Source organism: Protopterus annectens, chromosome 3.part1 (genome assembly GCF_019279795.1).
Source record: "Protopterus annectens isolate FY-2018-M chromosome 3.part1, PAN1.0, whole genome shotgun sequence".
Lineage (NCBI taxonomy): Eukaryota > Metazoa > Chordata > Ceratodontiformes > Protopteridae > Protopterus > Protopterus annectens.
The window spans coordinates 606,450,023-606,464,753 of record NC_056732.1 but is presented as its reverse complement, the minus strand read 5'-3'; the positions used below and the strand labels follow the sequence as shown (position 1 = coordinate 606,464,753).

The 14,731-nt window shown below is 44.0% G+C and overlaps 1 protein-coding gene across 2 annotated transcripts in view; it reads left to right on the top strand.

Annotated features, from left to right (window-relative positions):
• ATP9B (ATPase phospholipid transporting 9B (putative)) overlaps positions 1–14,731 on the top strand; it is a 4,837,291-nt gene that overhangs the window by 3,650,324 nt on the left and 1,172,236 nt on the right. For both annotated transcript variants that reach the window (XM_044066988.1, XM_044066990.1), the window contains exon 16: positions 1,281–1,442. In XM_044066988.1, the coding sequence (XP_043922923.1) occupies positions 1,281–1,442 (162 nt within the window). The remainder of the gene's footprint in view (positions 1–1,280; positions 1,443–14,731) is intronic.

Here is a 14,731-nt window from a genome sequence, read left to right as displayed (position 1 = left end):
AGCCAGGTGTGGAGAATACGTACAATGTGTGCTTTCAATTAACAATTCCTGTTGTAGAGTAGCAGTCCAGTTGCTTATTTGTGCTTTTATAAAATTAATACAGTCTGTTCCTTCCAGCTTCTTAGGTACTGCAGAAAATCTTAGGTTTTTCCCTACATGCTCTGTTCTCTAATGCTATTATTTTTTGAAACATCTGTTCTTGTGCAGTCTCATATTCAGCCAGCCTTTTCTTCATTTCAAGTTTTGCAGTTCTGTCGCCTTATCTGAATATCTGTTTAAAGCTTCTTCCATTTTTTGAGGCTTTTATTGATTTACTCCATCAGTGTTTCATTTATTTTAGTCAGGTCTGTGTGCAGTTGCCTTATCCTTTCCTCTAGGTTACTGGAAGTCATGTCTGGAGCTTGCACTGCGTTTTGCTGAACAGCTAAGGTACTTCTCCCAGTCAATGTTTTTTCTTTGCCTTTTGTAGCTGATTTTCCTTCAGACCCTTTGTATTTTTTTTGCCTAGCGTTCAGGCAGTGCATTTACTAGCCAGTTACTGAAACTGACCCAGAAGTCTAGGTCCACTGGCTTTCTCTGCTAACTTTCTGTTTTCACACTGGGAGAGCTAGAATTAAGCTGTTAGTCAATATGCAGCCATCCTGGAAGTCCAACACTATTAGTAAGCTGTTATGACTGTTGTGCTTATATCTTTGTATATTAGTGCACATTATGAAACTTTGAAGGTTTATGAATTGTGATGTTTAATTGTGCATTTAGGTATTTATATATTGCATTCTTTTAAAATGGTTTGATACACTCCAATAATCTGATGAATATTTGTAGAGATTGTTGATAAAGAGACGTGTTAACATTTCAGTATTGGGCAGTCAAGCCCAGTTGGAGACGTGTTATTAGTAAAATGTGTACCAAAATTAAACAATTGCTTCTTTTCAGATGCTTGTAGTGTCCAGTCATGCATTGTGTAATAGGCACATTTATATACCGGTGTACCTATTTGTCTTTATGTTTGTTTTAGCAGGTTTGTATTAATTACATTTTATTAGATGTGACATTATTTTATTCTTGTGTAACTTTGTTTTCTTCAGTATTATTTAAATACATGATTTGTTACTTCTTGTCACTGGTGTCTTTTTTTAGATAGCAAGCTGTGTGGCATTTGACCCTGTAGTGTATATGTTTAGAAGCTTCTTGACTTGTAATCCTTTTGAGGCTGTTTGACAGTTTACACAAGAGTGTGATTAAGTTTTGACCTTATGACATTTTCATTATGCCTTCAGGTGGCCCTGGTGCAGTGGACGGAGAGCATTGGCTTGACACTAGTAAACAGAGACCTGACTTCAATGCAGCTGAAGACACCTGGTGGACAAATCCTTACATATTACGTCCTGCAGATTTTTCCATTCACTTCTGAAAGTAAACGAATGGGAATAATAGTCAGGGTAAAATGCTTATTATTAATTTAATGCTTTAATGGAAACTGGTTATTCGATGGTGTATTGTTATGTATATTGATAATATAACTGAATATAAATGTGTAAAACATGTTAAGATAGTAAAGGTTGATCAAGTCAAATATCTTTATTTAATTTACTAATGTTGATTCTGTTACATTCATTAGGTTTGTTTTGATCTTTAAATACTCTTCAATTATGGTACCTTTTATGACTTTGAATAGTAAATTATGATCTGATTTAGTAGGTCCTTGGCAATCTCTGCAGTGGGTAAGTATTATTTCCTTGCTTTGTATTCCAAGCTCTGCACATTAAAAAAAATACTCTAGCTTTTGCACCAGCCTAGGAGGATGCTGTCAGAGCTACCTCACTTGCTGCTGCTTCTCACAGAGTTCAAATCTTGATTCAGGCATACATGTTTGGAAAGCCTTGCTTTCATCATATGCTTGGAATCACACCAACACTTTTTTTTCCCTGCCAGGGCAGAGACACATGTTGCTAAACTCAATCACGTGTCAGTGCTTATATCCATCCACTTTCAGAATATGAAAGGAGTGCAAGACCATTACAGTAATTATTTGTGGCCTGGAGCGCAAGAACTGGCAGGAGGATCCAACATATGAACCTTGGTTAGTGTTTGACAGTTGGAATAAGGAAAGAGATCAGGAGGCAAGGCAGTAACTGGCCTATTGCGTCTGCACTTTCATCCAGGAAATGGAGGAGCCACTGTCTGAGGGGAAAAGGATGAGGGGCCCTGGGTCATCCCTGTCATAAAACTTCCCCATAAAGAAGTCATTTTTGCAGGTTGGAAGCTTCCAGGTTCAGGTTCTCTGTGTTCTTGACAAGGCAGATGTCCTCTCCACAAACCCCAGGTGAAATAGAGTGATATCCTTATTAACAGAGCACTAATCCAGCAATAGCATGCTGCTTTCTGTAGTCTAGGGTTTTATTCTGTCATTCTTCATTTGCCTCCTTTGTGATTGAGCAAATCATTTAACCACCAAATCTCAAAAAGGTCCATTTGGCCCAGTGCACTACCTTGGTTAACAAATGCAAATCAATCAATTGGTCAAACAGTCAGACAGCCCAAAACAGCTTTCTCTGTGAGAGCTTTAATCTAGCATAGGCCACAAATAGATAGCAAAGAAAATGGATCTGATCAGGGGAGGATAAAATTTCAAATCATAGGCTCCTTGCACACATTTTTAGTACCATGCATACATGCATGTGTTCTTTTATTCACCTTCTTGATTCTATTAAATTATATTATTTGTCTAGTACAGCATCACTTGTTAGAGCATGTTTTAAATTTGTAGTTTTGAACATTTTTCCAGTAAGCAATGAAACAAAATGTTTGAACCAATAATGACAAAACTGACCAATTCTGAACATTTCACCCATAAAAGTCCACTAAAACATAAGTTATTGCAATCCACCAATATCAGTCAACAAGTACATTCTCTGCAGAAATTAGTCAGCTGAATAATTCCACATTAGAGAGATCTGTAACTAACGAAGAGGCTGCTGCTAGCAAACAACTTTGTGTTTCAATATTTCATCTTCAAATTCAGTGCCTGCTGCCCTTGAGGAATAAATTGCCTATGTTGTTGTTGTCTTTCGGCTTTTCCAGGTTAGGGGTTGCCATAGCAGAACTCCAGTCCGCTAATGATTGGCAGTAGAATTTCACGAACACTGAGGTGCCAGCTTGACGTTCTACCTTCAACAAAGGCACGCCCATTTAAGCATGTCTTTCAAACGCCCACACAACTGCAGGGAGGACATGCAGACTCCACACTGAAGGCACTCCCCGCACTCCAGCTGAGAATCGAACGGGAGAACCTCTTGCTGTGAGGCAACAATGCTACCGCTGCACCACCGCCTATGTTACATTGAAAAAATGGTAAGCTGGTAATATTGCAATAGGGAATGTATGGCAAACTGACAGCAGGTTCATAGTTACTAGGCATCTCATGCAGAGCAGTACATACTCAGGACTGTATCACCCCCCACCCCTCTTAAAATACAACACAGAATCAGCAATCCATCTGTATGCTAGAGGAGTAAAGACTACAGCCTCCTGCATCAAAAGCAAGTATGCTACTTGTTGTGCTACTAACAATGCTTTTAAATTTTTTAGTACAATAGTGATACCATTTGCTAAACAAAACTGTTGCACATTGTAAACAGACTTAGCACAAAGAGCAGTAAACTTTTCTTCCCTTGAAGCTCACAGTTCCATGAAAATGTACTTGAAACTCAATTCCATAAAAAGTGAACTTGAAACTCAATTCCTTGAAAAATGAACTTGAAACTCAGTTTGTTAAAACACAGTATTTTTTTAATGGCTTGGTTGTTGGGGTCGAGGATTCAGGCTCTTGCAAGCAAGGTACAGGGTTTGAATCAGAGTAAATTAACTAAGCACCTGCTTTTTCTAAATGGGGTGTTACACACACAGACACACACACACACACACACACACACACACACACACACACACACACACACCTTGTCTGTCCGGGAAAAAGAATCCCATTCAGGGCTGAGTTTACGTTCTGCGGGAGCAAGCAGTAGCACAGCTACATCTTCATGCATTTAAATTTTGTGTGTGCAGAATGTGGAAAGGATGAAATAAACAGCAGGAGGTCTGTATGATGATGACACACAGATGCAACAGATGTGTGCAACCAGACGCAGAGGATGTTTTTAAAGAAGAACATCCTTATCTTAAATAAAAGCACATAATATTGTTTTCATTAAAAAAATAAATGATGCAACAGTCCCCCAGCAAGTGGACCTCCTCCCAGCCACTGGGTCCTAGGTGACTGCCTTGGTTCCCTAATGCTAGATCCAGCTCTGATCAGGGGAATGCTACGTCCTTTTCTTCCTTTGGAAAAAATCATAAAACAGTATTGCTCTTGCCTTTTACTTGTTTCAAAAAGGATGGGAGCTTTCTGTATCTTTCTATACATCATCATCTGTATGGTGATTTTCCTGTAGGGGTCATGCTGTTCCTGCACTAGGATAGCTGGGTGATGTTTCTGGATGTTATATATTCATTTTGTCTTATTAGTGTCTGGGGTGTAGACAGCTGGTTCCTTCACATCACTTTGAGTGGGGCTCAGTCAGCCCCAGTGCTTTCGGTGCCTAGACCTTCGGCACCGAGGCCTTCAGCTTCATTAGTGATTTCGGCTCCGTCTTCTCCTGCAGCCTTCTATATATAGGCACCGAGGTTGACCGTGTCAGGTCCAAGATCGTCCTCAGAACCGACGCCTTTATTGTTGACTCCAATTTTGTCGGTTCCAGCTTCGGCACCAACAACCACTTCGGCACCGATCTCTGTGTCAGTGCAGACCATGACCTCAGCACCGATGACTTCTTCGGTGCAGACAACAGTAGTCCAGTCTCTCTCGGCACCATTGTCCTCAGTGTGGACAGATGAGATGGGCACCGAGTCTGCCTCTTCTCTGAACAGGCCTGTTTCTCCCTCAGTCTCAGTGAGGTCCACTAGAAGCCTTTCCGAACATGATGTGTTGTGTCTTGTGGACCAGGTACTCTTGGCCAGAGGTATCCCACCCCTCAGGAACTATCCTTCCTTGGGAGGTGATCACCCATCTCCAAAGACCCCTTCTTATTCTCCTCCTTCATTGCCTTTGAAGTCCATGGATATAGCACAGTCTTCCCCTGCTGCGGTCCCCTTTAAGGATCTCACTAAGGAACCGCAGTTGCCTTCGTGGCAGGAAAGTTTTGCTACGACCCAGGATGTCAGTTGTGACATGCATAGTTTGCTGCTCCACAGCCATCCAGGGACTCCGGGTTGGCAGGCTGAGCCACTTAGGGGAGGGGTGACCCCTGTCCTAGACATGCAGTCCACTTCGGGTGGACCAGCCTTCCAACTGATGGAGAAGGCTTTTGCTGCTGCTCACGATACCGGACTGTCTATACCTCCTCCCTCCTCTGGTACACTGGTTTCACAAGTTGCACCTAGTGGACACCGAGTGCAAGGGCTGCAGGACATATTCCCTCAGGAATACCCTTTTCCACTGTCTTCTCCAGCTTCTCCCGCTGAGGAGGTCCACTGGAAAAGTTTGTGTAAGAGGAAGCATGTGGACTCCACAGAGGAGTCCCTCACCGAAGACACAGATTTCGATGAGGGGGAAGGATCCTCTCGGTCACCCTCTGAGGTATCCTTTGGTGATATTCTCGAAATCCTGAAACAGAGAGGTGACTGGCAGTCCTCTAATCTGACCTCTGAGGAATCTGTGTTCCTGCAGGCCTTTCGCACCCGGCCCGCTACCTCCTGGGTTTCTCCACCTGCCAATGAACTTGTCCGGCTCATCGTGCAGCATGCTTGGAAGGCTCCTGATACTGTCAAAGCTTTTCCCCAGAGGCCAGATAAGATCTTGTCCCCTCCTGCTTCGGATCCCCATTGGTCCAAAGGTCTTCCTGTGAATGCTTTGGTGGTGGCAGCCGCAACAAAAAAGGATCTGGCAGAAGAAGAAAGCCAGACTGTCCATCCGCCTAACAGAGAGTCCCGGGCCCCGGACAGGATAGGGAAGCGCACCTTTGCTTCAGCGACCTTTGCTATCAGGTCCCTGAATTATATGGCACATTTTACCAGGCTTCAAAGGGATCTGGTTTCTGAGCTCTCTGAAACCTTGGCTGGTGCCGTGTCTGATGAGGTCCTTGACAAAGTGGCCTCTCAGCTGGCCACCATTGAATCTATATCTAACTCCTCTATGCGACTGATATCTTACGCATCAGAAAGAGCAGCGGGTTCAGCTGCAGTCTTGAGACGATGCTCCTGGATGCTCTTGTGCAACTTCGCAGAACATATTAAGTCTTCCTTTCTTAATGCCCTCATTGAGGCCTCCTTCTTTATTTGGGCCCAAAGTTAAAAGCACACTGGCCAGATGTGAACAGGACGGTAAGACCCTTTCTGCCGTAGGTGTCTGTTATTCTTCCCCTCAAAGTGCTTTATTCTGAAACCAAAAGAGTGGGAAGATATAGTTCAAGAAATCTCAGGGTCCTTTCCGTGACACACAGGCCGAGTTCTCCCCCAGAGGTAGAGGGAAACTCACAGGGAAGATGCTCCTTTTGGGGCAGAGGGGGTCCGTGTAGCCAGGGTTCCAGGGATTCTTTCCATGGTCAATCCTACCAGTGCTCCTAAAGAGCGGCCCAACTCCTTTGCTCTGGAGGTGGTTGAGGGACATTTCTCCTTGTACCCTTCTGCCTGGCTAACCATCACCACAGATTCTTGGGTACAAAGGATTATAACCAGAGGTTATCATATTCCCTTCGATCTTTGTCCCGTCCCTTCAAAAAATCTTCCCGACGTTCCACCCAGTCAAAGGGAAGAAGCAGCACTAGAGATAGAAAAGCTGCTAAGAAAGAGAGTCATCCAAATAGTCCCTCCAGACCAGATAGGATCCGGATTCTACTCAAGACTATTTTTGGTGCCAAAGAAAACTGGGGACTGGAGACCAATTTTGGATCTCAGTGTATTGAACAAGTTTGTGAGAGTACAAAAATTCCGGATGGTCACAATACAGTCTGTCCTCCCGCTTTTGGAAAAAGACGATTGGATGTGCTCTATAGATTTTCAAGATGCATACTACCACATAAAGGTGGACAGGCTATCAAGAAGATTTCTGCGCTTCTGTGCGGGAGCCAGTCACTACCAGTTCAGAGTACTGCCCTTCAGACTCTCTACAGCCCCCAGAGTGTTCACAAAATGCATGGCAGTTGTCACAGCTCACTTGCGACTTCAAGGATTCCAGGTGTTTCCATACCTAGACGACTGGCTCATTTCCACCCCCACCAGACATCTACTGGAAAAATCCCTGGCATACTCTCTCCTCGCTGCTCAGAGACTAGGCATAACCAATAACTAGCAGAAATCCAATCTCACCCCATCTCAGTCGACAGAATTCATAGAGGTTATCTTCGACACAAAAAACTGCAGAGCTGCTATTCCAGAGCACAGAATTCTAAGGATAAAGCAACAACTAATTCCAATCCTTTCAAGGGAAAAATCCACGGCTCACTCGGTTCTACAGCTGTTGGATTCCATGGCAGCCTCCATCACCATTGTTCCCCTGGCCAGGTTTCACATGAGGCTTATACAATGGCTACTGCTCACTCAATGGTTTACTTTTCAGCATCCTCTTTCAGCTATGATTTGGGTAACCCACAGGTGCAAACAGGATTTAAATTGGTGGATAGGTTCATAGGTTCGTACTAGGCTATCTGCCCTAAGGCATTTATAAGCCTAGCCAGAGTGTATTTGGCTTACACCACCCCTTAGGATGAGAATACTATGCCCTTTTAGGGTTTAGTTTACTATGCCTCTGTCTAGTAGTGAGACAGAGATGACCCCCGGGGTAAACCTACGATCTCCCATCCACTCGTCGAGATTTCTCTTGAATAGAGTCAGTGAGGGGCTCTGCCTAACATGGACTGGGATTCTGTTCCAGAGTGTAGGGAGCCTCTGGGTTATGAATCTGTCCCTCCAGCATGTCCTATTTATTTCTGTGTTGAGGTTTAAGTCACTTGTTCTCGTGGCTCTGATGGATTTGGATTTTCTGAGGTGGAGCATGTCCATTAATTCCGGATTGGACATGGCCTTGTACGTCAGGCACAGATCACCTCTGAATAGGCAGTATGCGACTGAATAGAGCTGGAGTTTTTTCAGTCGGGCAGCATATGACATATGTTTAAGACCCTTTATCCTCTTGGTGAGGAACTTTTGAGGTCTTTCCAACTGCTGCAGGTGTCGGGTGTGATACATCCCAAATGGGGCATTGTACTCAATCATTGGCCTGATAAGAGAAGAGTACAGGGGCATAATGACCTCTCTTGATCTAGATGTGAAACCCTTCATGATAAGGTTGGCAATATAGAAGGTCTTCCTAACCACTTTGGCAATGTGAGTGTCAAATGAGAGGTTACTGTCAACCTGGGTCCCTAGGTCCCTGATTACCTCTTCCGTACTTAATGGATTACCGCCTATATGGTAATTTGTCTGTACCTTGTTTTTCCCAAAGGGTATGACTATACATTTTTTGGCGTTCAGCTTAAGGCCATGGCTCTGGCACCAATTATCCATTTCTATGAGGCCTCTCTGAAGGATGTTTGTGTCCGCTGGAGTATCAATTATGGCACCCAGTTTGCAGTCATCTGCGAACTTTGTCACCCACAATCCTCCTATGTTTGCCTGTACCTCGGAAAAATAAATGCCGAACAAGAGTGGTCCCAGGACTGAGCCCTGTGGGACACCGCTTGTGACTGGCTTAGAGTCTGACATGGCTCCAGCAACTCTGACCCTGTGGGTTCTGTCCTTGAGCCAGTTTGCAACCCATCTTGTGACATATGGGTTTACATTTAAGCTGGTGAGTTTGTCTATGATGCCCGAGTGGGGTATTGTGTCAAAGGCTTTTGCAAGGTCAAGGTAGGCTGTGTGAACTGCCTTACCCTCATCAGTGGCCTTAGTGACTGTTTCAAAAAAGTCAACCAAGTTCAAAAGGCAGGATCTGCCCTTGACAAAGCCAAATTGGGTAGGATCCAATGTCTGTAGGTCCCCAATGTCTTTGTTTATGAGTTCCATAATGATCCTCTCCATAGCTTTGCAGACCAGGCTCGTCAAGCTTATGGAGCGGTAATTTCCAGGGTCCATAGAAGCACCGCCTTTGTGAAGTGGTGCCACTGTTGCCATACGCCACTCTTTGGGTACGCATCCTGTAGTAAGGCTAAGATTAAACAGCAGCCTTATGTGTGGGTTTAGTTCCTCTTGGAGTTCATGTAGCACACAGCCCGGGACACCATCCGGTCCCATTGATGCTGTGTTTTTAGCTTTAGAGAGGGTGGCTCTCACCTGGGCATCTGAGATGTTAGGGAGGCTACACTCTGCTGGGATAGTTATTTCTCCTTTTGGGGGGGAGGGGGAGGAGAAATTTGCACTGTACCTGTCTGCCAGAATGTTGGCAATGTCAGTGGGTTCAGTGTATTTTGTGTCATTTTGGACTAACTCTGAGCATATCTGGGAGTTTCCACCCAGGTTTCTAACATAGCTAAAGAAGGCCTTGTGATTGTCTTTTGCGATTTTTCTCTCAAAGTTGGCCTTGGATGATTTTATGAGTGATCGTAGTTTTTTGCTAGTACTGATCAGAGACGCCTTCCCTTTTAGGGATTTTGCTCTGTCATGTAGTAGCTTCCTCCTCCTGTTGTAAAGTTTGTTTATGGCTGGGGTCCACCAGACCGGCCTGCCTTTGGGGAATGGGTCTTGGTTTTATTTGGGATTGCATGATCCATGCATTCTTGAAGGTGCCCATAGAAGGCATTTGCAAAGGATTCAGCAGTGTGGGTTGTGGTTTCCACTGGCCCAGGGGCCTTGAAGGATACCACTTCAGTCTTAAGAAGTGTGAAGTTTGCTTTTGAGAAGTTCTTCACTGTGGTCTTTTGTGCAGGGGGTGGGGGCGGGATGTGGATTTCCAGTGAGATTAATTTATGGTCTGATCTGGTGTGGAGCATTTTGTCCCCATGTTTGTGATGATCTGGTCTAGTATATTGTCTCCTCTTGTGGGAATGGTGACTAGTTGTTCCATTGCATTTGAGTTTATGAATTCTAGGAACCTTTGGGCTCGGGTGTTGGGGCTTGAGTAATGTTCCCAGTCTATGTTTGGGTAGTTGAAGTCTCCCAAAATGATGGTATTTGGAGAGACATTCATACTCTCCAGTGTCTTCAGGAAGGCTGTGTGGGGTTCCTGAGTTTGAGAGGGTGGTATGTAGCATGCTACAAACTGTAAGGCAGTTTTGCCTATGGTTAGTTGCACCTGGATAGTCTCCGATGCTTCGTGCGTTGCCACTAACCTGGAGGTGTGGGTATCTTTGATGAAAATGGATACTCCCCCTCCTTTTGTGGTTCGGTCCAAGTTTTGGGGCCGGAAAGCATGATATGAAGTAAAACCTGATAGTGCTGGGGTGCTCTCAGGAGCCTTGAACCAGGTTTCAGTCACTGCACAGACATCGATGTTCTCCATACTGAGGAGGGCTTCGAGGCGTGCATCTCGAGGTTTAGACTTCTGGCATTGAGCAGCATTACCCTTAGTATTTTTCCACTTGTGTTTTCTAGGGAGGTAGGTTTGTCATTTGAGCCTTGCCTAAAAAGGCACTATGGGGTGGCAAGAGCCTTGGCCAATATCCGAAGCCCAGGGTGACAGGTGCAAGCCATCCCTTGCAGCGTGGCTTGTCAAGCATGTCATCCCAAGCAGACAGACATTGGATCCCCTTAGAATGACACCAGTAATTAAGCCAATTTTTAAAACTGATCATTTTGTCTTTGTACTGTGGCATCATTCTTGGTGAGGGTAAGATGCTGCTCAGGGTCAGGGTCATACCGGCCTGGGTTACATAATCAGAGAGCTCCTCTATGTCTCTTTTCATGTAGTCCAGGGAGGTACGTCTCAGGTCGTTCACACCGGCATGTACAATGACTGAGTCATATTTGTACTTGCTGTGCAGTGACCTGAGTGCTTGTGCTATGTGGCGGATTCTACCTCCCGACAGGCAGCTTACTGTGACCTTTTCCTTGTTCAGTCTTGTGAGCGGGACGTCAGTGTGTCTGACTATGGAACCACCTATTACAAGTGTGTCTGGCATGTTGTTTGGCCTTAAGGGCTGTGACTGTTTAGCACACTGACTTTGTGAACTATGTGTTGCATGTGCTATGTCTTTAGGTGGTGGTTGCTTGGGTGTCTGCTTTGGAAGCCTCTGTTGTTTTGGTAGATTTTTAATCAGTGCCTCCGAGTATGTTTTTGTGTGTTTATGTGTTTGGTTTGCTGTTGTGATAGTTCTATGTGAAACAAACCAGGGAACCAAACCAGCAATGAACAAAATCCACGAAGACACGAAGCTCCACCAAAAAGTTTAATGAACAACAAGGCACGGATCTCCAACACTGACCTAGGTTTCGTCCTGTGGACTTCTTCAGAGTGTTAGAAACCAGCTCAATATATACTAACAGCAGTTAATCAATTAACTAAATTAACTAATGATAACACGCTGTTAAAACACAAAACTAGTAATAGGCACAATTACTAGTAAAGCCTATTGTTCACCCTAAAACTACTCTAAAAACCACCTATATACAATGTTGATTTGATAAAAATTACAAAATGTACTGAAAAGGAAATGCAAATACATCACTAGTTTTGAAAGATAAGAATGAACAACAATATATAGAAAACATACTTAAAAACTAAAAAGTATATAATATTAAAACTTGTGAAATTCAAGTATAACCAATGCCTTAAATATTGTGATAAACATAGCCGTAAGAAGTATATGATTGTCTAGTTGCACATTAAGATTAATTCCACATAGGAATTATCCCAATATATTTTGGAGCCTCAAATAGGGTTTAATAGAAGTAAATTCATTGAGGCCCGGATAAAAATGTGCATTCAATATCATTTGCCATTTTAACTCACATACATCAAGGTGAAATTCAGTTAGCCTACCTTGTTGGTCCTGGACCAATTGTTCTATTATGCAAAAGGAAAATTTGTGATCATTATATGTTATAATATGTCGTGCTAAAGCATTAGTGGGCTTTTTATGTTGGATATCTAGGACATGCTCCTTAATTCTGTCCCTAAATTTTCTGCATGTCTTGCCCACATAAAATGCCATGCACGATTGGCATTTCGCAAGGTAGACTACGTTGGTGGAATGGCAATTAAATTTGCCCCTAATCTTAATGTATGTGTTATTAACAGTGATTTTACTACCTGTTGGCAAAATAAAGGCACAAGTGGAACACCTACCACATTTAATGTTACCTTTAAATTTATTTGTGTTATTATTGACAGATAAATTGCCTCTCTCAAAGATTTGTTTTAAGGCCCTATCCTTACGAAAAATAAACTTAGGCTTACGGGTTGCAAAACCCTGAAATTCCTTAAGCCTAATAAATGACCTCCAGTTTTTTTCTATAATTTTAATAATACCATCAGTGTCCGCATTGAAAGTGACTACAAACAAAATGTATTCATCTCGTATATCATACATATTTTTATTGTTGGAATCGTCTTTAAATATGGAATGTAAACTTTTAAGTATAGGCTGAATATATCCACCATCCCTTTTTGTTTGTATTTCCTTCCTCACATCATCACATAAAGATATAGGGTAACCCCTATTAGTGAATAATTTGATCATAAATTCAACTTCTATTTGAAAGTCAGCATCCTCGCTGACCATACGTGCTGCCCTGATTAATTGTCCTTTAATAATGGATTTTTTCTGATGCTCCAGGTGCCAGCTGTCATAATGCAAATAAGAGTTTGAAAATGTAGATTTTCTAAAAATTTTGGATGAAATATATTTATTATCTTTATTATAGGTTAAACTTACATCTAAATAACTAAATGTGATAGTGTTCAATCTCGCCGTTTGTTCTTACACATGGGTTCGGAGCCGATCCTCGGCTCCGTGTCGGCCGCTTGCAAGCTCTGCATCGAGAAGAAGCTCGAGACAATCTAATACCCACAATCCCCCTCTGCCTTTACCTCAGATCTAGTTTGCCGCTGCTGCATTCGCATCGCTGGGAGCTAGCTCGAGCATCTTAAGTTAAGATATAACTTATTTTTGTTATATTTTATTGGAAAATTTGTTCTCATAGATAACAGAAAGGATTAGTTGATATACTGAGTGTATGTGTGTTTGAGTAGGTTGAATTCTCGGTACCGTTAAGTTTATTAATTGGTTAGAGTTTTTCGGGGCCTACCAACCCTTCTTAAATTTGACACCGGACTTGACATTTAAATCGGATTTGACTTTTTTTCACCGGATTTGACTCTTATACTGGACTTGACTCTTATCTTACTTGTAAAATGTCTGATAAAGTGAAATCAGGTTTTAAGCGTTGTCAGTGTGGCCAAAAAATGTCAGTGACTGACAACCATAGTTCCTGCGTCTACTGCCTTGGCCCTCTCCACTTACAAGAGGACTGTTCAATCTGTCACTCTTTTAGTGGGAGGGTCATGACAGATAGGCGCAGGAAACTCATGGACAGAGGATTATTGAAACCTTCCTTTCAGGAGGCTCTGGATGCTTCTGACCAGGCATCGAAATCCTCGAAGGAATCGAAGACGTCGGAGCCCAAGTCATCGGCTCCGAGCTCTTCGAGTAAAGTTAGATCACCAGTTCCACAGACTTCGGGGCCGAGTGTTCAACTGGTGTCGGTTCCTGAGCCTCGAGTCTTGGAACCGGTGATGGAGCTCCCTCCTTCGACTTTATTGAGGTCGGCTCCGTCTTCGGTTCCTTCGACCCGTTCTTCTTCCAAACTCTCCGATGTCGATGTGGATCGTGTGGTGCAGAAGTTATTGGAGCATTCGGCCCTGTCCAAACTTATTTCAGTTTCCACCCAGTTGGTGTTGAAACTTGAAGGCCTCCCAGTGTCTCCATCCATTCCTCCTCCGAGACCTGTCCGGTCTTTGGAGCCGGAAGAGGTTGATCTTCTGATTGTGGAGTCCTCGGGTCCAGAACCGTCCTTTTCTCGGTCTGTTCCTCTCACCTCGACTCCGTCGGACCCGATACCGGAGTCTTGGAGCCGACAATCTGTCCTTGGTTCCGGGGCCGAGAGTCGAACTGACGTTCGGTTCCGACTCTTCCCTCGGGCCTCGGCGGATCGATTCGGCTCCGTCCTTGGGGTCGATGCCTTCGGTGCCTGTTTCGGGGATTCTTCCCATTTCTTCGGAACCGGGAGATTCTTCGATTCGGGACCCAGGGGCGTTCGACCTAATGAGGAAGGTGTTGTCTACCCAGACAACCACTTCAGTGGAAGCACCCTCTCCTCCCCATAAAGGGACGTTATCCTCCTCTGCACCCACGGCCACATCCAAGCGTCGAGCACCAGTGTCTCAGCCACCCCTGGAGGGTGCCCCCTCTTCCTCGGAGGCTTCTTCGGATGCTCCCCACGAAGAAGTCCCTAGGAAAAGATTGTGTAAGAGGAGACACTTGGATTCTCCACAAGAATCCTTGACATCCGATACTGACTTAGATGAGTCAGAAGGGTCCCCTAAGTCACCTTCAGAAGATGTCTCTTTTTCGGACATATTGGAGATCCTGAAACAGAGAGGTGACTGGCAGTCCCTTCCCCCTTCTGAGGATGAGTCAGTTTTGCTGAAGGCATTCGGTGCTCGCCCTTCTTCCTCCTGGGTCACTCCGCCCTCGACGAATTAATGGAACTTATTGCTCAAGGGCGTGGGAGGCTCCTGACA